The sequence below is a fragment of the Bubalus bubalis genome, chromosome 23, assembly GCF_019923935.1.
Source record: "Bubalus bubalis isolate 160015118507 breed Murrah chromosome 23, NDDB_SH_1, whole genome shotgun sequence".
Taxonomy (NCBI): Eukaryota; Metazoa; Chordata; class Mammalia; order Artiodactyla; family Bovidae; genus Bubalus; species Bubalus bubalis.
This window is the reverse complement of record NC_059179.1, coordinates 18,124,481-18,148,656: the sequence shown is the minus strand read 5'-3', so window position 1 is coordinate 18,148,656 and position 24,176 is coordinate 18,124,481. Positions and strand designations below refer to the sequence as shown.

The 24,176-nt window shown below is 47.0% G+C and overlaps 1 protein-coding gene and 1 long non-coding RNA gene across 4 annotated transcripts in view; one reads left to right on the top strand and one right to left on the bottom strand.

Moving 5' to 3' along the window:
• Nucleotides 1-24,176, top strand: part of PIK3AP1 (phosphoinositide-3-kinase adaptor protein 1) — a 121,524-nt gene that overhangs the window by 94,410 nt on the left and 2,938 nt on the right. For 2 of the 3 annotated variants that reach the window (XM_044935403.1, XM_044935404.2), the window contains exons 10-16: nucleotides 1,672-1,737; nucleotides 4,120-4,325; nucleotides 7,322-7,394; nucleotides 12,122-12,277; nucleotides 16,892-16,962; nucleotides 18,173-18,291; nucleotides 23,792-23,944. In XM_044935403.1, the coding sequence (XP_044791338.1) occupies nucleotides 1,672-1,737; nucleotides 4,120-4,325; nucleotides 7,322-7,394; nucleotides 12,122-12,277; nucleotides 16,892-16,962; nucleotides 18,173-18,291; nucleotides 23,792-23,933 (833 nt within the window). In that variant the 3' untranslated portion in view covers nucleotides 23,934-23,944. The remainder of the gene's footprint in view (nucleotides 1-1,671; nucleotides 1,738-4,119; nucleotides 4,326-7,321; nucleotides 7,395-12,121; nucleotides 12,278-16,891; nucleotides 16,963-18,172; nucleotides 18,292-23,791; nucleotides 23,945-24,176) is intronic. The other variant, XM_044935402.2, reaches the window with a different exon arrangement.
• Nucleotides 21,117-24,123, bottom strand: LOC123331453. The gene is made up of 3 exons (XR_006548101.1): nucleotides 24,032-24,123; nucleotides 23,739-23,831; nucleotides 21,117-22,364 (listed from the first exon to the last, which is right to left on the bottom strand). It is a non-coding gene; the product is annotated as an uncharacterized LOC123331453 (long non-coding RNA).

Here is a 24,176-nt window from a genome sequence, read left to right as displayed (position 1 = left end):
TTTGCGACTCCGTGAACTGCAGCCCACCAGGCCTCCCTGTCCATCACCTACTGCTGGAGTCCACCCAAACCCATGTGCATTGAGTCGATGATGCCATCCAACCATCTCATCCTCTGTCGTCCCCTTCTCCTCCTGCCCTCAGTCTTTCCCGGCATTAGGATCTTTTCAAATAAAGCACTATATAGATGTCCTTTCTATTGGGATTTCTGTCCTATTGGCATCAATCTCAAGGTTTAGCAATGAATAATGATAATAAAGGGCTTCCCAGGTAGCTCAGAGGGTAAAGAATCTGCCTGCAATGCAGGAGACACAGGAGATGCAGGCTTGATCCCTGGGTTGGAAAGATTTCCTGGAGAAGGAAATGCCAGCCCACTCCAGTATTCTTGCCTAGAGAATTCCATGGACAGAGGAGCCTGGTGGGCTACAGTCCATGGGACTGCAAAGAGTCAGACACGACTGATGGGACTGAGCACGCACTAAATGATAATAAAAGCTAACATGAAGTGCTTGCACATGCCAGGCACTTTTCTAAGCACTTTCCATATATTAACTCATATAATCCCCACAACAACCCATAGCCAAGGGTACAATATCATCTTCATTCTAGAGATCAGAAAACTGAAGCAAGAGTTCAGGCCTCTTGTCTTAGATCATGTGGCTCATAAAAGGTAGAGACAGGGTTTAAATGCAGGGAATCATGTGCAGAGCCCAAGGAGCCTTAATCACTTGTTAGTCCTACCACTGAGTGAACGTTTGTCACTTCTCAGTGTTCCCTCCGCGCCTTTATGGATTCCTTGTGCATGAGTGACATCATCGAAGTTACTTTGGAGCCTTGCACACATTTTACATGTCCCACTGCTCTGAGTTCTGTCTTACGGCACTTGTTGACATGTTAAGTGGCTGCTGCTGCTGCTGCTAAGTCGCTTCAGTCGTGTCTGACTCTGTGCGACCCCAGAGACAGCAGCCCACGAGGCTCCCCCGTCCCTGGGATTCTCCAGGCAAGAACCCTGGAGTGGGTTGCCATTTCCTTCTCCAATGCATGAAAGTGAAAAGTGAAAGTGAAGTCCCTCAGTTGTGTCCAACTCCTAGCGCACTTCCTTTTATTCTCACACTTCGGGGTGTTCCATGGCTCGATTCAAACATTCAAGGACCCAGCACACGTCCTTGTTCACATTACCCTTTTCCTTAATGGTCTCATAAATGCCGATTATGTCCTCTGCCTGGCCTTGTCTTTCTGGTTTGAGACCTTGTCTGTTTGATCTGTCTTGATGTTGTAATCTCTAGAGCTTCCATTCATTGGTTGCCTCCGTTAAAGGGGCTTGTCTGGTGGCTCAGTGGTAAAGAATCTGCCTGCAATGCAGGAGACCCAGGTTCAATCCCTGGGTCAGGAAGATCTCCTGGAGAAGGGAATGGCAACTCATTCCAGTATTTGAGGAGCCTGGCGGGCTACAGTCCATGGGGTTGCAAAGAGTCAGACCCAACTGAGCAACTAACACTTCATTTTCTAGAATTTTGGTTTATAGAACTGCATGCAGTGGTCCAAGTTGTGATCCATTATTATTTATTTCGGATAAGATTTTGGTAATTTTTCTGCTAAATGTATAAAATATTATAAAGCTTCTTAGAAAGAGGTACTATTTGGCTTTACTTAGAATGCTCTTTATCTCACAGTTTTTGCAGAAAAAAGTCAAGAGAGGCCTGGGAATTTCTATGTTACCTCAGAGAGCATCAGGAAAGGTAAGCAGATGTCCTCAGCTTTCTTTTGCAGGACCTGGACTTCTTGGTGGTGGCAGTGATCATATTTCAGAGATTTCCAGGTGTAATCACTCCTTAGCCTTGAAAAACAGAGGTTCAAGAAATATCTGAAGTGGAACCATACCAAAGGTGAAAGGAGAGAAGAGATTGAGGTGCCTTAGAACATTGTACAGATTGATCATACCAATGACTTTAATACCTGAGAGAGTGTCTGTAACAGCACACTAAAATACTATTTAGACATTGAAACTGATACCAACGGGATGAAAGTGGGCAGCCCAGCAGCCAGTCTTTACCTAGTGATCCAGCCCTACCGTGCTATTTACCTAGGCTAGCTGTATTAGCTAAAGTATACTTTAATTCAACTTTTACTTGAGACATTTTGTTTGTCACTGGTTGACATTTTTTTTGAAAGCTTTTTAAAGGAAGTTTGAAGAGATAAGTGCTCTTTTGTTCTTGATACATTTCCTTGTGCTAAACAGAGGCATTCAGTACTATCCCAGTGACGATTCTTTTGAAAAGGAGCCATGACACCATCTAAACATTGGAAAGCATCCCTAAAGACTTTGGTGGTAGGAGACTGGAACCGACTGACTTGTGCATTTTTATTTTGCCCCCACACTCCATCTCCCAATATAATTAAAGATTATAGGGCAAACCTGGGAGAAAGGCATATGAGTGCGTGTGGATGGAGAGAATGGTGGTAAGAATAATGGATAAGTTTCTCTGAAGCTTTTTCAGTACCCACTGGGTGAAGTCATCTCTCTTTTTCCTTTATGTAACCTCCTTGAATCGCAATGTCCAAATGGGGTCCTCCTGGAGAAATTTAGAATCAAAGATAGCCCTACAGGGATGAGCAGTGGAATGTCACGCTGTTTCCATGTGCTTCAGTGGCTCCATCACTTCTGCAAGTCCAGCTTGCTCCCCACCGAACTTAGAGGAGCCACGCGGCCTGGAGAGAGAGGAGCTGGCATCATACTTCCCTAGAACATTTAAAGCATGAACAACCCAAGGAGAGTCACTTGGGACCCAGCACCTAATTTTTACCTGGTGACTTTGGACCTGGGTCATGATTCCATTAGCCTTCCAGTCTCTTCAGGCCTTTCGTGCCTGTAGGTTCACATCATGTGCCCTATGCTGCTTGGAGAAAGGCAGGATGGGGAGGGCTAGAAGTGCTGGAAGAAGCATCCTGGTTAGCCTTTCCTCTATATTCTCTTCTGGGAGTGGATTTTAGTCTAAATCAATGGTTCTTAACTGGGGGTGATTTCTCCTCCACTCGCCAGCACCGCCCCACCCTGCCATTTGGCAACATCTGGGACTTTTTTTTTTTAAGATTATTTATTTATTTATTTTGGCTTCACTGGGTCTTCTTGCTGCGCCCAGGCTTTCTCCAGTTGTGGTGAGCAGGAGCTACTCTCTACTTGTGTGTGGGTTTCTTGTTGTGGTGGTTCCTCTTGTTGCAAATCATGGGCTCTCGGGCATGTGATCTCAGTAGCTGTGTCTCTTGGCCTCTAGAGCACAGGCTCAGTAGTTGTGATGCATAGACTTAGTTGTCCCATGGCATGTGGAATCTTCCCAGAGCAGGGATAGAACCTATGTCCCCTGCATTGGCAGGAAGATTCTTTTTTTTTTTTGGCAGGAAGATTCTTAATCACTGGACCACCAAGGAAGCCCTGGGACATTTTTTTTTGTTGTGGCAACTGAGGAAGGAGATGCTATTATCATCAAGTGGGTAGAGGCCAGGGATAAGGTTAAACATCCTACAGTGTACAAGACAGCCAGCCAACCCCAACCAAGAATTACCTCGTCCAAAATGTCAGTAGTGCCAAGGTTGAGAAACGCTGGTCTAAAGACTTCTCAGTAATTCATGTTGACTTATCTACTGGATGCTGTGTGGATATGCATGTGTGCTAAGTCATTCAACTGTGTCCAACTTTTTACGACCCCATGGACTGTAGCCCACCAGGCTCCTCTGTCCATGGGATTCTCCAGGCAAGAATACTGGAGTGGGTTGCCATGCCCTCCTCCAGAGAATCTTCGCCACCCAGGGATTGGACCCCCATCTCTTATGTCTCTCTTGGCAGGTGGGTTCTTTACCACCAGCGCCACCTGGGAAGCCCCCCTGGTTGCTATACCTTTCTAAAATGTTGTGACCTTGTCTACTTTAGTGTCATAGGCTTTGAAATTATTAGCTGCTTCCCTCTCTCTGATTCCATGTAGCATCTCCCTTGTCTTGATTCCACATGCGATTGTTCTTCTGAGACATGTCCTCTTGAGCCCACAGCCAGCATCATGAACCCCATTCACCTGGTCAGCTCTCTCCAGTGAAGGAGCCTGGAAACTGAGTTTCTCTTTCCTTTCCAGAGCCACTTGTCAGACCGTGGAGGGACAGGCCTCAGTCGAGCATATATGATCCCTTTGCTGGGATGAAAACACCAGGCCAGCGGCAACTCATTACCCTCCAGGAGCAGGTGAAGCTGGGCATCGTCAACGTGGACGAGGCTGTGCTGCACTTCAAAGAATGGCAGCTCAACCAGAAGAGGCGGTCAGAGTCCTTCCGCTTCCAGCAGGTAACTGGCTCTGGGTGGACTTTGTTTCGTGTCTGACTCTCTGCTAGACGGTAGAGAAGGGCTGAGTCCCTGGCTGTTCTGTGTATTGCTGTAACTGCACACCTGGGCTGGGTCTGAGAACGTTTGTTTGAGTGTCATGGTGAGTCACTGCATACTTGCATTTGTCACCTGTTGTCTGGAACCATATGGCTCCCTGGCCGAGCGCTGGTTGGCCTTTCTTGTTGTCATGAGGCTCCAGATCAGGAACCGAGACTCAGTTATAACCCCCAGTTCTGCCCTGCCACTTCCCTCTGCATGTGGCCCTCTACTTTTGCTTTCTAGCTTTTTGCTTTTCAGAGGCCTTCTCTCTACTCCTAGTGCCGACACGCCCACAGAACTATCACACCTTAGAACTCAAAGAGAACTTGGATGGCTCCCAAGAATTACGCTAAAGTGAGTAAAGCAAGTCACTGACATAAAACCACTCGAGTTAAAACACACTCTCGTATATACACACCCACCTCCCGCCCCCACCCCTCCCCACACACACAGATGCACACACAAACTGTAGCCATGTTTGCAAATGCAAAGATCTGGAAAGGACGACCCTACACCCACCCCAATGGTCACCACTCAAAAGGAAACTGGGATCAGAGGGCTGGGCTGTCAGGAGACTCCTGCTGTTACATGAGGACATGTAACTCCACACAGTGACGCATGGGGATGTGAGTCCTAAAGCTGCATTTGTCCAGCTCTGACAATAGTCTGTGGCACTGTGCTAAGTGCTGAGTGGACCCAATCTCTTCCACCCTTCACAGCAGGCATGGACATAAGTGTCACTGGGCTTCCCTGGTGGCTCAGACAATAAAGAATCTGCCTGCAATGGAGGAGACCTGGGTTCAGTTCCTGGGTAGGGAAGATCCCCTGCAGAAGAGAATGGCTACCCATCCTTGCCTGGAGAATTCTATGGACTGAGGAGCCTGGTCGGCTACTGTCTGTAAGGCCGCAAAGGGTCAAGACACAGCTGAGCTACTAACACTTTCACTTCACTTTACAGAAAACTGAGGCTCAGAGAGGTGGGGAGGCAGCATCAGGATTCAAAGGAAACCTTTCTCATTTCAGAGCCTGTGCTCCCTTCGCAATGCTGTGTCTGCCCTCTGAGTGCTCCTAAAGCACTCTCTCCCAGCCTGTCTCCCTCCTTCTGGGGGTCTGGATGCAGGAACCCAGGGCCCTCCTCACCCAGGAGACCTGGGGAGGCTGCAGTACTGCTGGGAACAGGCTGGTCTTAGCCAAACACTGATCTTCTGAGTCCTTGCCAAGTTGGTGCCACGCAGCATGGTCATCAGGAGTAGCCAGGGCTCCAGTGCCAGGCAGCCTGAGTCCAGCCTTACTCTGCCTCTTTGGACTGGACGACCACAGCCTCTCTGTACCTCTGCTTTCCCATCTCTGAAGTTGAAGGAAGAGGGCTAGACAATGTCAACCTTGTGAAGCCCTTGGCATGCCTGGCACATAGTAAATGCTGAGAGTACTCCATGCTCTGATTGTCTCCTGGCACTTACAGAGCCAAGGAGTCCAAGGACCGGACAGTGTGAAGACCATACCAGGGGCTGCCCCATTGTGCCCCATTTTCCTCTGTCTCTGTCCCTTACTTCCCCTCTCGTGAGCAGGTACCTTCCCTTCAGCTCCTTCTCTCTTCAGGTGACTCTTGCTTCTGTGTCTCTGGTAACGTCTTTTCAGCCACCAGCTGGGCATGTCCCCCGAGGTATCCTAGACCTGCAGCACACCCAACAACACACAGGCCCTTGAGGCCTCTTCCCTGTCCTGGCTCCCTGTGTCTGTTCACTTACTGTTATCTTCCAGAGGCCGATGTCCAGACTTCAGACTCCCCTGGGCTCTTCTCCACACTCCCCCATATCCAGCCCGCTGTGTGTCTTGCTTGGTCTTGCTCCGTGTGTTCTTCCTCTCACCTCTGCTCCTATCTTTGCGCTCCCTCTGCCACATCTTCATGCTGACCTGTATCACCTACATCTGCCCTATCACATTGTCTTCAGGTGGGTCTCCTTGTCTCCAACTCCTTCCCCCTCCTCTCTGCCCAACCTTACAGCTATGGCCAGCCCCCAACTTCCAGTGTCTCCCTGCTGCTTCCTGGCCCAAGCTCAGCCTCTCAGCTGCAGTCACAACCCAACCAGTCTTTCTGTCCTGCCTCTGTGGGTCCCTCACAGGAACGTTCTGCTCCAGCCAGATGGTCTGAGTGTTAGTCCCTGGGGCATTTGCCTAGAATGCTCAGACACTTCACCTCAAGGTGATTGTTGTTTATGAACTAAAATAGCAACAAATATTGCTCCTCACATGTCTGTTTAACATTTATTGAATGACTGTGATAGCCCAAACAGAAGGATGACAGGAAGGTGCAAGACCTGGTCGCTTGCCCTTTAAGAGCTCACAGTGCCTCTGAAGAGACTACACACACACACACACACACACACACACGGCACACACATGCACACGGCACACACATCATAACCCAGTGCCACATGGCATGGGTATCACTAAAGACTGGGACAGTCTGGTGTAGGGGGAGGTGGTTTAGAAGGTGGGCCTTGACCCAGGCTTGGAACAGAGTCATGGAATGAGTGTCCCTCAAGGTCAGGGGAATGTGCGAGAACACAGTCTCAGAGGTGGGAATGAGGGTGGAGAGCTTGTAAGCAGGTAGGAGACTGGCCTGTCTAAGGGGCGTGCAAGGTGGGGGTGGGTTATACAGCTGGGAAGGAACTGGGAACCAGAGAGGAGGGGAGACCCTTTGTTGTGGACAAGACGTCTTCTCTTCAGGCATAGCTTCTAAGAGGACTTGAATTTCTCTGGGAGCTGATTGCAAATGCACTCAGCCTCATTTGCATGTTGGAAATGTTATTGCAATGTGATATATCTTGCAAATGTCATAAAATCAGAAAGAAACTCTAATGCCTTGAGGGTATAATTCTGGTGTATATTTTTAAAAACAAACTAAATTTTTCCAGGAAAATCTTAAACGGCTAAGAGATAGCATCACCCGAAGACAGAGAGAGAAACAAAAATCAGGAAAGCAGACAGGTATGTAGCTTCCCGGGGCTCCTGCATGCTGGGGGACTTTGCTATGGTCTGTTTTCCTTGACTCTCTTTTCTGCTGGGGCCTGAATGGACAGACCACTTGCCCAGCACCTGTCACCCTCTTTACGGATCTGGGTCCCCCAATAGGCTGTAAGGTCCTTTGGAACAACGACTTTGTCTTGTTAATTCTGTAAATCTAGTACCTGGCTGGCACATAAGGCATGTCAGCAAATGAAAGAAAGGAAGGCTTGAACTCTGTACCCCTCTCTCCTCCCATGAGAGAGGACGATAATGCTTTCTCCTAGGCACCTGACTCTCCCCTTGGCATTTAGGAAGACATGTTTCTCTGAGCAGAGAAAGGAGAAAGTCCTATTCATGTAGTGTCAGTATCTGGTTCAAGCAGGTCTACTGTGTCATTGGTGTCCACGCCACACAGATCTCAGGTGCAGCAGAGCTCCTGCCGTGTGTAGCAGAGGTCCAATAGCAGGGCCATGGATTCCAGTTGTGCGCACTGAGAACCTTCTGCTCCCCTTGACCCTCCCTCCTCCAGGTGCTACCCATGTGGCACCACCATCGCTGGGCAAGGAGTGGGCGGAAGGTCAGAGGGGTCATCCTCAGAGTCCTGCCTGGGTGACGAGGTTTTAAATGTGTGCTGCCACTAGCCACACTCATACTTGTCTGCCTTCTGGTTGGGAAGAGGACAAAGGAAAGGAGGAAGAAAATCTAGTTCAAGAGCTGTATTCATCCTAGGGTCAGATGGCAGGGTACCCGGTGGTAGAGGGTGGAGGTGCTTTTTAAAACTATGGCACAAGAACCATGGGACATCCCTGGTGGTCCAGTGGTTAGGACTCCATACTTCCACTGAAGGTCATGGGTTTGAGCCCTGGTTGGGGGACTAAGATCCCACAATCTGCACAACATGGCTAAAAAAAAAGAAAAAGAAGAAGAAGACTTGATTGAATGAAACATTTCACGCTTTTAAATATACGTAGTGTCAAGAAAGCTGTGATTTGGCGGGACATGTGGGGGCATCATTGGTGGATCAGTCGGTAAAGAATCCACCTGCAATGTGGGAGACCTGGATTCTATCCCTCCATTGGGAAGATCCCCTGGAGGAGGGCATGGCAACCCACTCCAGTATTCTTGCCTGGAGAATCCCCAAGGACAGAGGAGCCTAGTGGGCCGCAGTCCATGGGGTTACAAAGAGTCGGACACAACTGAGCGACTAAGCACACACACCCACAGCTGATTTGGGAGGTGACCCTGGGGAGCACAGTAGAGGCTGGGGAAGTGAGAGAGGAAAAAAAGGTGGCCAGCAGCCTGCAGTTAGCACCGCGGAGACTGCAGCTTCCTCTCCACAAAGATGCTAGGAATCAATGGAGAACACTCTGGAATGGTTATCCCTCCCATGGAGCATTTAGACACCAGCTCCTGTGTCTTTGGGATGGACGCTTGGAATCTGGCTCCTAGAGAAAGGTCATGCAGGTGGAAGCTGGACCCTGCACTACCTGGCCAGGCCCCGGGCATCAGAGCATCTGCCAAAGCAAAGGCGTCATTTGTGGCCGAGTAAATGTGATGCATTAGTTAATTGCATAAAGCTCAATTGTATATTTAGTGACATACTAACTTAAAATTGCCTATTCCAGGGTTTTCACATTCAGCTGCCCCAGCACTGGTGCCTCCCTGCTTGTAGGGGTAGCAGGTAGGAGCAGGGTGGCAGTTAGGGATGGGGTAGGGGTAGATTAAGAATGGGACAGGACTTGGGGCCCCTTACTCTGCTTCAACCATTGCAACTCCTTTACAAAAAAGTCTGTTTCTATTTTGAGCTTCTGTTTTCTTCAGAGGAAAATATTCTGCTTTACAAAAAACAAAAAAAAAAAATTGAAAATCGTCCACACAGGATAACATTGACCTATAGGAGAATTGGGGCTGATGAATGGCATTTCTGCTTGAACAATCTTTTCCAAGAATGGAGGCCACCCCACTCAAGGACTGACTCTATTCATTTGGAAACCTCATTTGCCTTAGAAAAGAAAAACAATGATGATTTTTCTTTAATTTGGGTTAAAAGACCAAGGACGATTAAGAAGTAAAGTCTGTTCATAATAACCTGCCAGTCTGTTCTCAGCCCTGGGAGTTGGCTTACTCTCAGACTGTGCAGAGCACTGATAGTGTAGGAAGTCAGAAGAGGGCTGGCTGGCCCAGGACTTACTGAATGCCCTGGCCCCACTGAGAAGAATACCAATATTTGTGTTCTGGGTGTGTCTGTGGTCAGTGCAGGGCAGGACCTGGAGGAGCAAGCTGGGTCCCAGGAAGCCTGGATTCTGATCCCAGCTTTGTCTCCAAATCATTTCATGATCCAAGACTTTTCCATTAACCACTTCATGCCTCAGTTTCCCCATCTGTGGTCACACCCAGTTTATCTGCTTAACAGAGTTGTTGTTGTTTAGTCTCTAAATTGTGTCCAACTCTTTGTGGCCCCATGGACTACAGCTTGCCAGGCTCCTCTGTCTGTGGGATTTCCCAGGCAAGAATATTGGAGTGGGTTTGCCGTTTCCTTCTTCAAGGGATCTTCCTGACCCCGGGGTCAAACCCATGTTGGCAGGAAAGTTCTTTACCACTGAACCACCAGAAAAGCCCACTTACCAGAGTAGCAAAGTTCAGAGGAGGAAGATTAGCACATGTGAATGCACTTTGGGAAAAGTGATTCCCAGTATAGTGATGATAATTATTTTTCCTGGCACTGTTCCTCTGTTCAAAGAATATCAGGATTTTGTGGACATTTAGCCTGGATCTACTTGATTTTTTTGAACTTTGACTCCCAACTTTTTTCCTGTGTATTTTACTTACCTTTCCTTGAACTGGTTGTGAGCTGAAAACTGCTTCACTGAAGTGAATTAAGCAGTCACGAATTTACCTTGAAAAGATTGTCATTAAAAACCTCAGTCAAAGCTGAGGGGGAGAAATGTGTTACCTGTTTGGGCTCTGAGACACTGTGGGTTCACACCCATGTGTGGGTTCACTGACTAGTCTCTGCCCACGCACTTCCAAGCTTAGGCACCCAAGTGGGTGGGTGCTTCCACTGCTCAGTCATAACCAAAAGAGGCTAAGGATGTGAAAAAGATCTGTGTTACACAGAGGTCTGGAAAGCTAGGACCATACACTACCCTTGAGATCAGGGTCTCTAGAATGAGGCAAGCTCGAGCCCACGCAAGCTGGCAATCAGCTGTTTTAATACTCTCCATGCAGAATGTTGAGCACACGCTCCATCCAGCCCATCCTCACCCCCGCTCTTCCCTGCTGTGCTAGTTTACACATTCACCCTTCTTGGCAGACCTCTGGCTTTGGCAGGTGCCACACTCCCTAGACTTCCTGCCACACCTGCTCCCTAACAGAGGGGAGGCAGAGGAGGAAGTAGTTCCTTGAGATTAAGGGCACACATCCCCGAAAGCCCACCCATGCTTCCACCTCTTCCTAGAGTCTCTGCCCCGAGACTTGGGAAGGTCTGGGGCCTCAAGGGGAGCCCTGTGACAGGAGCTCACCTGGCTTTCACACTTCCCTGGGGAGGAAGCTGGGTTGGACACCCACAGATACTTTGTTCCCCTTGTCAGCTGGGGTTGTTTTCTGCTCATAGCAACCAAGGGTGGAAATCCCCAGGGCACAGGGAAGAAAGACCAGTCACTGATCGGGCTAAGCCAGTGAAGAGGCCAGGTTAATGCTTTGCAGGGCAAAGGAATTATCTTGCTGAATCTGTGGGTTCTCAAACCACTGATCAGCCTTGCAATTCACAAAATCTTTCATGGATCTTATGGACTTCTTTCCATGAATTCTCTGGATCATTACTGTCATTGTGGACCACCCACCCTCTCTATGGGAGGCAACCGAGTCCTTAAGGGCCTGGACTTTGGAGCCTGGGTTCACATCCCAGCTATCCCACTTACCGGCTGCTTGACGGGGACTTGGGAGACGCTACTCCACGTCTCTATACCTTAGTTTCTATTGAGCATGCTGACAATAGTATTTATTTCATGGGTGTTGGAGGACTGAAGAAGCTAAGAATATGTAGGCTCTCGGAACTATGCATGACGTGCAGGATAACCTAGTATTACAATCAATGGCATTCGTAACCCGTCCTTAGAAAAGGAAGAAATCAGAGGGGTTGGCTGACTAACTCAAGTTCCACAGTTGGTGAGTGGCAGAGCTGGGGCACCCACGAACATGTTAGTCGCTCAGTTGTGTCCAACCCCCAGGCTCCTCTGGCCATTAAATTCTCCAGGCAAGAATATTGGACTGGGTAGCCATTCCCTTCTCCAGGGCACCTTCCTGACCCAGGGATTGAACCCCAGTCTGCTGCATTGCAGGTGAATTCTTTACAGGCTGAGCCACTAACCTTTCCCTAATTGTACATTCTTTCTGTCACCTGATGCAAAAGCACTTCTCTGCCCTTTCCAACATTCCTCCACCCAACCTTCTGCCAGTGATTGCCATTCATGGTTCTGGAGCTTCCGTGCTGATTGGGCAGGGTCCCCACCCTCCTGCCCCTCTTTCCCCGCGGCTCCTCCCCCTCTCCTTCCCCCCCTCCCCTCCCCTCCTCTCCTTTCCTTCCCCTCCCCTCCAGGTTCAGGGGAAGGAGGCGGGTAGAGAGGAAGCAGCTTCGCAGTTTGGTAACTGGCAGTTTGGTAACTGGCGTCCCGGTTCCTTAAAGCTGATCCCTTTCTCTCTAATTCCAGACTTGGAGATCACGGTCCCAATTCGGCACTCACAACACATGCCTGGGAAAATGGAGTATGGAGTCTATGAGAGTGGCCCCAGGAAAAGCGTCTTTCCCCCAAGGACAGAGCTAAGACGAGGAGACTGGAAAACAGACAGTACCTCCAGCACAGCAAGTAAGCAGGTGGCCCCAGATGCCTTCACAGCTGGGCTCCAGCAGGTGCCTTTGGGTCTTGGAAACATGCTCTATGATGAGCCCAGAAGATCTTAACTGGAGCCTGGTTTGGGCCTAGGAGGTGTAAGAAATGAGGGACATTTAGCCTGTGAGGTTTGCCTTTTTTTCAGGGCACAGAAGACCCTTTACACAAATATCCCCGGAAGGCAGATTGTGTGATAATTATTACTCTATCACTTTTATAAATGAAAAATCCTAGTAATAGTACTGGTTAATATTTATTGAGCATTCACTATCTGCTAAGCCTCTTCCACAGATTCTCTGATTTAATTCTCAAAATCACTCTGCAGGATAGGTACTATCACCTCTATTTACTGAGGAGGAAACAGGCAGCCTAGGGCCTTCCTCTAGGTTAAATAGCCAACAAGGGGTAGTGCTTGGATTTGAGCTCAGGCAGACTGGATCAGGGTCAAGACTCTTGCTTACTGTTCTTTTTGCTTCAACCATGGTCAGGGAAAGGAAAAGTCACAAAGTCAAAAACATTAAGTAACAGTGGATTCAGATTTGAGAATTCCAACTGTATAGGCAGTTGAGGATCTGATTTGGAAATGTCTTTCTTTTGGCTTGAAAGCTTGAATAGGAGTCTGATTGCGACAGACAATACCCGCTGATGTGCAGGCAGGAGCTGGGGCTTTGTTTCCGGATCCAGGGCAATGTTAACTGACTTCAGACACACCTGCTTCACAAGCCAAATAAATTGAGTTTCCCTGCTTTCTTACATTTCAGTGTTAACAAAAGTGGCTAGGGGAAAAAAATTAAAGAGCAAGAGACAAGCTGAATTTCAGGACTCAAAGTCTCCTTGAATGTCAGGTGGAAGACTGCCATGTGGAGGTAGGAACTGGAAGCTCATCTAACCCAGAGCTTCTTTATCTTTTCTGTATCACGAACCCCTTTGAGAATCTGACGTATGCTCTGCATGTCCTTCTTATAAAAATACATTTGCACATGTTTTAACACACACACAATTTTGCCCATCTGTGGACTTAGGTCAAGAGCCTCTGAACTGTTCCTCCTCCCTACTTTATTAGCAGAGTATTTGTAACCCAGAAAGGGAAAGAGTTTTGCCCAAGGTCCCACAACCAGTCAATGGCAATAGGAGTAGAACCCAGCTCTTCCCTCTGCCACTGTTACCTGTTGAAACATACCCAAAGCGTATCACACAGCCATGTTAAGTCTGGACTTGATAGAGATGAAAATCTCCCCTTACATAATGAGGGTAATAATATATACTACCCCCTTGAGGCAAGTTAGAGAATTCTGACAAGTTCAGAAATGGGAGAGATTTTCCCAGTGATCACAGATGGCAGAGGAAGCAAGGGGCAGGCAACCCATCTCAGATGTACTGTGGAGGAGAGAAGGAGTGTAGACACTCTGGGGGTGAAGGCAGGGCTTTCTGGGGTAAGGGAAGGGGAAATTTAACAAGATAAACGCAGAATACTCATTTCGGGTTTGGATTCATTTAAACTATTTTATCTGTATGTTTTACTTTAAGTTACTTTGGAGTGAGACTAGAAAGGAAAGCATACACTCTGCTTTTTACCTTGTGTGGTGGTTTACTGCCTGGGGATCGCTAGCTGATTGGGTAAGAAAATGTTATTAAATGACAGACCAGAGGGTTTTATTTTACTCTGTGGCTGTAGATTGCATCCGGTCCCTGTTATTCAGTTATCTATTGCTGTGTAACAAACTATCCAAAAATGCAACGGCTTTAAACATAATCATTTATTTATGCCTGATTCTAAACTCGGCAGGAGTCCGTGGGGATGGCTCACCTCTGCCCCGTGTGGCCAGTTGGGGTCACTTGTGCAACTGGACTCAGCTGTAAGCTTGGCATGGACTTGGCATCCATGATGGCCTCTCATGCTTCAGGGCCTCTCTGTATATGGCCTCTAATTCAATAGCCTGAACTTCTTGTGTGATAACAAGATCCATATAGGGAGCATTCCAGAAAAGCAAGCCCCGGTGTGCAAGTGCTTATCAAGCTTTGCCTTACATCACACTTGATAATGTCGAATTGGCGAAAGTGAGTCCCGCGGCTAAGCCAAGAGGGAGGTGAGGAGGAGGCAGCACAAAGGTGTGGATACCGGAGGTGGCGCCCTTGAGTCATTAATGGATAATCTGCCATCTTGAAGTTGGTGATGATGATGATGATAGCTGCGGTAATTAATTAAATGCTGCTCTTACAGGCTCTGTGCCAAGCATGTTACCATACGATCTCATCCTATACAGCAGTGCTCTGAGATCAGGAGACCGAGACATAGGTTAAGCATCTAATCCTGGGTCACTTGACAATTAAGCAGAGGATCGGGGGTTCACATACAGATCTTTCTGTGTACTCAACCTTGGGGACATATTTCCTTCCAAAGAGAGAGAGTTCACAGGGCAAGGAGAGAGAATGAGGATAGTCCAGCTCTGAGCCACCAACAGCCCTTCAACCCCCAGAATCATGCCCTAAAAACAGCACTATTTTATCGTGCTGCGGCTGTCATCTGTTGGAAACTATAGGAAAACAGTTTCAGGTTAAATCTAGTTATATCTACAATTTTAAGCACAAGATATTAGTGTTATGTTTAACAGAACAAAAGTTTCATTAAAGAAAGACCATTGAGCTCCTTCTTGTTTGCCTGACTCAAGTTTCTTAACAATCGTATACATGATCATTTTTTTCTCTCATTCATACCTCTATCAATATTGAGGACTGCTCTGTGCATGTGGAGCTAGACTGTACCCTGGAGACATAAAGCTGAAAAAGAAACAGGGTCTGTCCTCTGGGAGCTTATAATGCAGGACAGAAAGTGTAAAAAGAGGGCAATTTATAGGCTTGTCTGATCCTTCTTCCCTGGTGACAGAAGCCTGGCAAGGCATGGGCGCTGCCCCTTTCCCCCAACAAGAGTGAATGTGATGGGGGGCCAGGGCCAGAACCTCCTACCAACGGTGCCATCCAGGTGGGTTGGGGCCAACCAGGTCATCGGTCTTGGAGAAGGGAGAGGGCCAGGGCAGATAAACCAGGAGTGAGGGTTCAAAGTCAAGCACTGGGGGTTAAAAATGCAACAACACCAAGGGAAAGGATAGTGGGAACTGGTGGGTGTGAATTTCCAGGATCCTAGAATCAGCTCCTGGACACCTTTTTGCTCCCTCCCAGCAGATAATCTCTGGACGGAGTCTGGTTCGTTGTAAAGGAATAAGATGAACAATGATGAATGATGTGGAGGCTTGGCCCCACAGGGATGGAAGCCCATGCACAGGAGGGGTTACTTCCATCTGGGGGAATCAGGAAAGGTTTTGATAGCATTTGTCCTGAGCATTGGAGCCTGAGGAGGTTTCAAATTTGTGGATGGAGTGGGCTGGGGGAGTGGGAAGGAAAGGACATTCTAGCTGAGCGAACAGTGTTATATGTGGGCAGCTGGATAGAAACAGACAGGGTCGTGTGGTCCTTAACTCTGAAACAAAGTCTGAATCCCCTGGTTTCTAGAAATATTTTGACACATTATCTTAAATTTAAAAATCTACCTCCAAGAAATAGTCCAAAATTATAATCTCAATCTGCTTTTGTGAAGCTGGTATCTAAATTAATTAGGTCAAAGTTGATGGCATAATGAAGTCAAAACTAAGACAGTTTACCTATAAACTAATAGAAGTAGCTATTTTGAGTGAAAATTCAGCTAAACCTAAATGCTGGCAATACTGTTAACAGCATATATTGGAAAAATTAAGTCAAAGTTTTAGTTGATTAACTGTTAATCTTCCTTCTTCACTGCCAAACCATCACGTCCTTGAGCTTATTCTAATGCTGTCCTGTCCAGTGCAGTAGCCCATAACTGCATATGACTATGTAAATCTGTTCGTTAAAACTAAATAAAATTTAAAATTCAGTTCCTCAGTTGCACTGTGTCACATTAGCTACCAAACTGAACAGCACACAGCAGAACATTTCCAGAAAACTCAATTGGATAATGCTGTTTCAGTGATTTAGGTGATAAATCCTCAACTTACATCTCTAAGCAGCTGAACTCACACAGTCATATAATTCCTATCTGGTGTGTAAATCATACTTTTGAATTTGTGCTTTGTGTTCTGTGTCACACTGGCCCCCTTTTAGAAGGTGTGTATACATGCGTAATACTTGCACGTGCTTGCTGTAATTCCTAAATAGGTAAAAAAACTTCAGTAACAAAGTTTGTTTGCAGATTTAAGAAACACCACTGAACAGGTGAGAAACAGAGCATCTCTGCTTCCTAGTCTGTCAAATCGAAGTACTAGCATCAGATAAGGTTTTCCTAGGGATTAAAGGCAGTCATGCTTTTAAAGCATAGAACGTGGGGTGAGCTCTTGGTAAATGGTAGCTATAAAGCAAAACGTGGTCATAAAAAGATGACCCATTTTTATGCTGAAAGAAGTGAACTCTAATAACATGGTATATTATTAGATAGCAGCATTTTGAAGAATCCTGCATTCACAGCTTATGTGCTGTTTCTATCAGTAAGTACTAGATTTTTGCCTTTTACTTCATCTCGAGAGCCTGCGCAGTCCAGCTGACTCTGTTTGCACCCTTTAGGCAGCGCGAGTAACCGGTCCAGCACCCGGAGCCTCCTCAGTGTGAGCAGCGGGATGGAGGGGGACAACGAGGTGAGAGCTGGGGCACCCCCACCCACAGAGGTCTTTGTCTCAGGGGTCATTTCACTGCAGGAAAGAGAAATCCAAGAGAAAGAAGCCAGACACAAAAGGTCATCCATTGTGGGACTTCATTTATTTGAGACATCCAGAATAGGTAGATCCATCGAGATAGAAGGTTGGTGGTTACCAGGGCTGGGGATAGGGGAAATGGGGAGAAACTGCCTAAGGGATAGTGTTTCCTTTAGGGTGTGTCGGGAAAATGTCCGGGGACTAGACAGGAATGGTGGTTGCACGATACTGTGAACGTACTGAATGGCACTGATTGTTCACTTTAAAATGATCGCTTTATGTTATATTAATTTCCCATCAATAAAAAGAGGAGAAGAAAGGAAGGGAGGGAGGGAAGGAAGGAGGGAGAGGGTTAAACCAAAAGGGGTGTCTGAGAGAGGGGACTGGGTGAGTATCCGGAATCCAGGGGTGGCGGTCACCTTTCTGGGCCTGGGTCAGGAGCAGCAGGCATGCAGAGCCGGGGCTGGTGGTTTGTGTCCCCCCACCACCACCCGCAGGCCACACACTCTCTGGTCTCCTTTTTCCTGTGGGTGTCTGCTTTTTCTCTCACCATGTTTTTCTGCTTCTCCACGGGTGGGGGTCACACGAGTCACTGCCAACCCGGGAGACTCCCTGAGGTAGGGTCCTAGGGTGGGCCACCCACCAGCGCACAGCTTGTATTATCCTGTGACGGAGGACCAATCACAGTCCCCCAAAGGGACTTCTGCTTAAAAAGAAAACTTCTCCAGCCCTACCTGGTTCCCCTAGAGCAATGCTCCTTAAACTTTACTATGCATAAGGATCACCTAGGATCTTGTGAAAATGCAGGTGTGAGGAGGAGCCTGAAACCCTGTGGTTCTCATAAGCTGCCAGGTGATGCTCACTGTTGGTGGCCCACGAATCACGCTGAGCAGCAAGGAACGAGAGCTCAGGTCACTAACAATGTCAGTAACTCAGGTCCCATCGTCTCTTCAGTGACTCTGGTTGTCAGAGTCAGTGGGAAACTGCCCCCCGTGTTGCTGGGTTGTTGATTTTCATTCAGTGAGTAACCTTCCACCAAAGCCTGGGGAGAGCCGAGGAACTTGTGGGATGGCTCTGTCCCGCTGTGTTGCTGCTTAATGTCATTTTCAGCCTTCTCTCTCATTTTTTTTTTTTTTTTTTTTTTTTGCTGTAGGATAATGAAGCTCCCGAGGTTACCAGGAGTCGTAGTCCAGGCCCTCTACAAGTGGACAGCGCGCCCACCGTGCCCCTTGAGAGGCCCCCCAGGGTGCCACCCCGAGCCGCCTCACAGAGGTAACAAGGAAGCTGACAGAACATTTTTTTCCTTGCTTGTTGAGTCTCAGGGCAGAGTAGGGTCTGGGGACATCTAAGGTGACCCAAGAGTGAGTACAGAGCTAAACTCACTGAAATGCATACTTTGGACACATTTCAACGTGGACTCTTCATTCACTTAAGTGATGCTTTATCCAGTTGCAGACTCTAAGTAACAAATTCAGTATTTTGTCAGTGAAATACACTGGGAAAGGTCAACATTTTGCATATTTTTTTTAAATCTGTTTGGCTAGAATTCAACTCCTGAATAATTAATTCCCTTGGTTGTATTGTGGGGACAGTGCTTCTGGAGGACCAGAAGATAAGAAGCACTTGGGGATGAAAATGCAGATGAGAGACAGGATGGTGTGGTAGTGGGGAAACACCACCTGGGAAGACCCCAGCAGCCTCTTGTGTACATGGATGGATTGTTTAACTTTCATGAGACTTTATTTCTGTGTCCAGTAAATGGAGATAATAAATGGACTTCCTCACAGAGTTGTAAGGATTGAGTTTCTGGCCCTAAATAAGAGCACAACTGTCTGTGTGATTCTTTATACAGAAGGATGAGCCTATGGAGATTGGGGACTGGGCATTAGACAAAGGAGTGTGACTGACTTATGGGGCTCTGAGGTGTGTTCTGGCTTCTGGCAGGAACCTTTTTGAGGTCTTGTGGAACCACTGAAAAGGTGGTCAAAGCTAGCTTGTGTAACTGTCTGCTAAGGCAGAAAGGAAGCTTTGGGAATAAAAGCCTAGGCTTGTCTTAGGAGTTTAATTCTTTGATGTCTAAAATACAGTGTGTGGGTAAGGAGTGATTAACTAGGGTTGTTTTTTTTTTTTTTTTCATTTTGAATCTTTTAACTCAAATAAACCTCATCAGTGAAATTTGTTGAGAAAGTGCCACAGGGAGGTTTTTCTTATGTTTTTCTGGAAAGAGCAGCTGACTCTGCACTGAGGATCTCTCCATTTCTGTCTTTGCTGTTACCACTTTTGGCAACATTCACCTACTGACACTTGCTACGAAAACCTCCCACAGTCCCAAAATGCTTCACCCTCACCAAACATGTTTCCCTGTTGTAGACTAGAGGTCACATATTAGAGCATTAGCCCTAGAAGGAACTTTAGTGATAATCTAGTCCTGTCTGCTGAATTTGCATTATGTTCTGTTACTTGAAAATTATATATAGTTGGTGATTGAGGAGGGATGTTTATGGAGAGCAGTTATGGTAATAAATGCTTGTATTTATTGGCACTTACTATGTGCTGGGTATTCTGGTAAACTCACTAAATGCATTAACTCATTTAATTCTCTCCACAACTTCAAGTGGTAGATGTTTAGAGTTATCCCATTTTGCAGAGGTAGAAACTGGGGCCATGGAGACTTTATCTCTGTGATAAACCTAGGTGTGCCTGACTCCAGGGTCCAGTCGTTTAGTCATTGTGTTATACCTGTCCAAGGAGGTCCAGGTGTCATGGGAGAAGATCTAAGACCTTTTATTCTTGAAGGTAAATGAGGGAGTTATCTAATTGTTCCAAGATTAAAAAGAACATCAGTCTTGAAATGTAGAGCTTCAAAGACTCTGTGGAACTTTGTCTGCAGGAGAGAGAACAACTAGGGAAGTGGATTCCAGAAATTAAAGACTGGAAATGGGGATGCATTTAATGTGTAAAGAGAAATGGCAGTTGAATTGTTTGGGAGATTCTGGAAGCATGTTGTGATAAAGATGGGGAGAGAAAAAGGAGGAAAACACATTTGACTAAAGAAATGGTGTTTACAAAGAAATCTGTAATTGATAGAAAAAGGGTTTGGGTGCATTTTTGATGTGAAGATTGGAAAAGATGCAGTTGTTCTGAAACTGGATATAATGTTCATAATTAAATGAGGAGGTGTTTGAGCGATGAATAACATGGGCCTTTGTCCTGAATGCTTGACCTACTGATGGATAAGAGGGGAGGCTGACTGGATATTCTCCACTTCACTTCCAGATCTGCGAACTGGCAACTCTTCCCCCTTTATGTTCTCCTGAACTTCCCTTCCCCAAACAGCACATCCCACTCATCACTCTCCCCAGCCCTGGTCTCTTCCTCTCCTCACTCTGCATGCTGTCCCCAGAGCTTGAACTGTCAGCTCCAAGTCGATCTCCATCTCTATCTTGGCCTTCTATTTCCTGCTCTTCACTGGGGACCTCACCAGTGGTCCCAGAGATCTCAAGTTCAGTTCAGTTCAGTCACTCAGTCGTGTCTGACCCTTTGTGACCCCATGAACCGCAGCACGCCAGGCCTTCCTGTCCATCACCAACTCCCGGAGTCCGCCCAAACCCATGTCCATTGAGTTGGTGATGCCATCCAACCATCTCATCCTCTGTCGTCCCCTTCTCCCCCTGCCCTCAATCTTTCCCAGCATCAGGGTCTTTTCAAATGAGTCAGCTCTCCACATCAGGTGGCCAAAGTATTGGAGTTTCAGCTTCAGCATCAGTCCCTCCAATGAACACCCAGGACTGATCTCCTTTAAGATGGACTGGTTGGATCTCCTTGCAGTACAAGGGACTCTCGAGAGTCTTCTCCAACACCACAGTTCAAAAGCATCAATTCTTTTGTGCTCAGCTTTCTTTATAGTCCAGCTCTCACATCCATACCTGACTACTGGAAAAACCATAGCCTTGACTAGATGGACCTTTGTTGGCAAAGTAATGTCTCTGCTTTTTAATATGCTGTCTAGGTTGGTCATAACTTTCCTTCCAAGGAGCAAGGGTCTTTTAATTTCATGGCTGCAATCACCATCCAGAGTGATTTTGGAACCCAGAAAAATAAAGTCAGCCACTGTTTCCATTGTTTCCCCATCTATTTGCCATGAAGTGATGGGACTGGATGCCATATCTTAGTTTTCTGAATGTTGAGCTTTTTTGGCTGGGAAGTCATGAGAAGAAGGTAGTTCGGGCCAGAGGAAGGCAGGTGGGATGATGAGTTCAGTTTTTGCACTCACGATCTCATTGAACTCATCATCCCACCTGCCTTCCTCTGCCCCGAACTACCTTCTTCTCATGACTTCCCAGCCAGAGACATGACACTATTTTCTTTCTTCTCCAAGTCCCTAACCCCGGAGGCAGCCTTCATTCTTGCTCCTTTGCAGCTCCCCAGGCTCTGTTCATTCTGCTGCCCTTGCAACTCTCAGATCCACCCCCTCCTCTCCATCTGCCCATGCATAAGTTCATCCCTGCATTTACCTCCCTGCCTCCAGTCAGTCCCTCCTCCACATTGCACAAGAGTGCACTTGCTAGAACAGAAATAGCTGATGATGTCACTTCCTGGCATAAAAGCCTTGCATTTATTTCTGTATTTTTTAGCATGCCGTAGCCCTAAGTCCCATCTCTCTCCTGTATTCACTGATGTTTCACCCCTTAAGCATTCCTAGTGAGCTGTGCCATTTTGTACGGTCTTTACCCAATCTGTTCCTTTTGCCTAGAATGCTGTCTTCCTACTCCTTTCCAATCTCTGCTTAGAAGATTCCTGCACATCCTTTAGGACTCTGTCAAAACTTCAGCTCTTCTCTGAAGCCTGCCCTGATGTTCCTCTGTAGCATGAACCTTCTGTGTTCCCCAAATGCCTCTGTTATAACTCACTCCACATCGTGGTCCTTGTTTGCATATCTATCTCCCAAGTAGATGGTAAACTTCAAAATGATGAAGACTGTTTTGATTTTTAAAGTTTTTTCTACTCTCCCCAGTACAATATGGAGTTAACTCAGTAGTTGGCACATGCTAGGAACTTAGCAAATATTTATCATGCAAGTAAGTGAATGGGCAGATGATAGATTGATACTGATTGGGTTGACAGCTAGCCATCAAGTCATGTACCGCAGTGCAGGTGGGTTACACATCAGTAGAAAGAAGCTTCACATTCCCACAGGCTGTAAGTTCCCAACAGACTTCAAAGTTAGGGAAGGCAGATGGTGACATGAACAGGAGCAGATGCATTATATCCTTGTGTGGCGTTTCCCTTGCAGTTCCCACAGAGTGGGCAGCTGACAGTGTCACATTCTTCATAGGTATAAAGTCCTGCCAGTAGAGAAAAAAAGAGCCAATATCTTGCTGAGACATTGCCCCTTTGTTTTTGAATATGTTTTGCTGTTTACTAGTGATTTTGCCAATCACTATGGGCTTCCTAGGTGGTGCAGTGGTAAAAAAAAAATCCTCCTGTCAATGCAGAAGAAGAAGAGACGCATGTTCGATCCCTGCGTGGGGAAGATCCCCTAGAGAAGGAAATGGCAACCCACTCCAGTATTCTTGCCTAGAAAATTCCATGGACAGAGGAGCCTGGTAGGCTATAGTCCATGGAGTTGCAAAGAGTCAGACACGACTGAACACAATGAGCTCAGCACAACAATCTGCACTCCCCTTTAAGGCACAGCCTAGGTACTAACAAATCAGAGCATATTTCTGAAGGCCTCCTGGAGTACCAAGAGTTAACCTTTTAGCTGCTTGGACTTCCCTGGTGGCTCAACTGGTAAAGAATCAGCCTGCAATGTGGGAGACCTGGGTTCGATCCCCGGGTTGGGAAGATCCCCTGGAGAAGGAAAGGCTACCGACTGCAATATTCCAGCCTGGAGAATTCCATGGACTGTAGAGTCCATGGGGTTGCAAAAAGTCAAGCACAACTGAGTGACTTTCGCTTGTAAAGATATCTGTGGAGTCCCTAGGCAGGAGCAGGGGGAGTGGTCAGAGAGTAAGGGGACTTGGACCTGAGGCTATTTACTAGTAGGGAAGCTTAAAAATATTTTTTAACAATGTTGTGATCATACAAAAGCATACCGTCTAAATAACAGACCTGCTTTAAAAGAATGTTAACCAACATTAGGATTGCTGGGTTCTTGAACCAAAGTTATGTCCTCAACACGGAGGAGAAAGCAGTCAGTGCCCAGGTCTCTGGAGTGGACAATCCTGTGTCCAACTCCAGCTTCCCAATGTCCTTGGAGGCTATTTCCCCACAGACCGCCCCTCAATTCTGATTTGATACATTTTACTTCCGTGGTTCTGATATGTCTATAATCACAAATCCATTCCCAAAGACAGGGCTTCCAATCTTTCGCTGGGCTGTTCACCAGAAAGAAATATGGAGATGGTGTGTTTGCTGCTGCACTTCGTTGCTTCAGTCATGTCTAACTCTGTGTGACCCCATAGATGGCAGCCCACCAGGCTCCTCTGTCCCGGGGATTCTCCAGGCAAGAACACTGCAGTGGGTTGCCATTTCCTTCTCCAGGTTTGCTTACAGACCTGCTCAATTGCAGAGTGGGTCAACAGAGGAAGAGTGACCAGGAGGGAATCGTGCCTCTCTTTGTGATGGAAGGTAAAATGTAAGGCTCATGGGGCATACATGGGGAAAAGGTCTAAGAACAGGTCTTTCACCACAAATAATAAAATTATTAGCTTTACCTCTTGAGTGCCTACTCTAAGCCAGAAAGTGCTCTCCATCTTCCACCTTCCAGGCGGCACACATTACTCCAGTGTGGACATCTTTACTTCCGTCTGGCAGATGAGAAACAGAGAAGTTTGAACTTGTTGAACTTGTCCTTCAGATGTGCGAGTGAATGCCTATGCCACGTGTTCATAGGTTACGAACGTCCCTAACAAAACATTCGGTACGGAGCACTGACTTTCCCTATTGTCTGTCTCATCCATTACAGTCTCAGCACTTTGAGGGTGGGATCAAAGCCCACTTTACTTACTGTTATATCCCACACCAGAGGTTAATGCACAGTAGATATATGTTTGTTGAGAGGAAGGAAGGAAACCATCAAGCCAGCCTCAGCTCATTTAGGTGATGACTGGTAACACCTGAGGGTTCTTCAGCTTTCTCCTCTAAGCTCATGG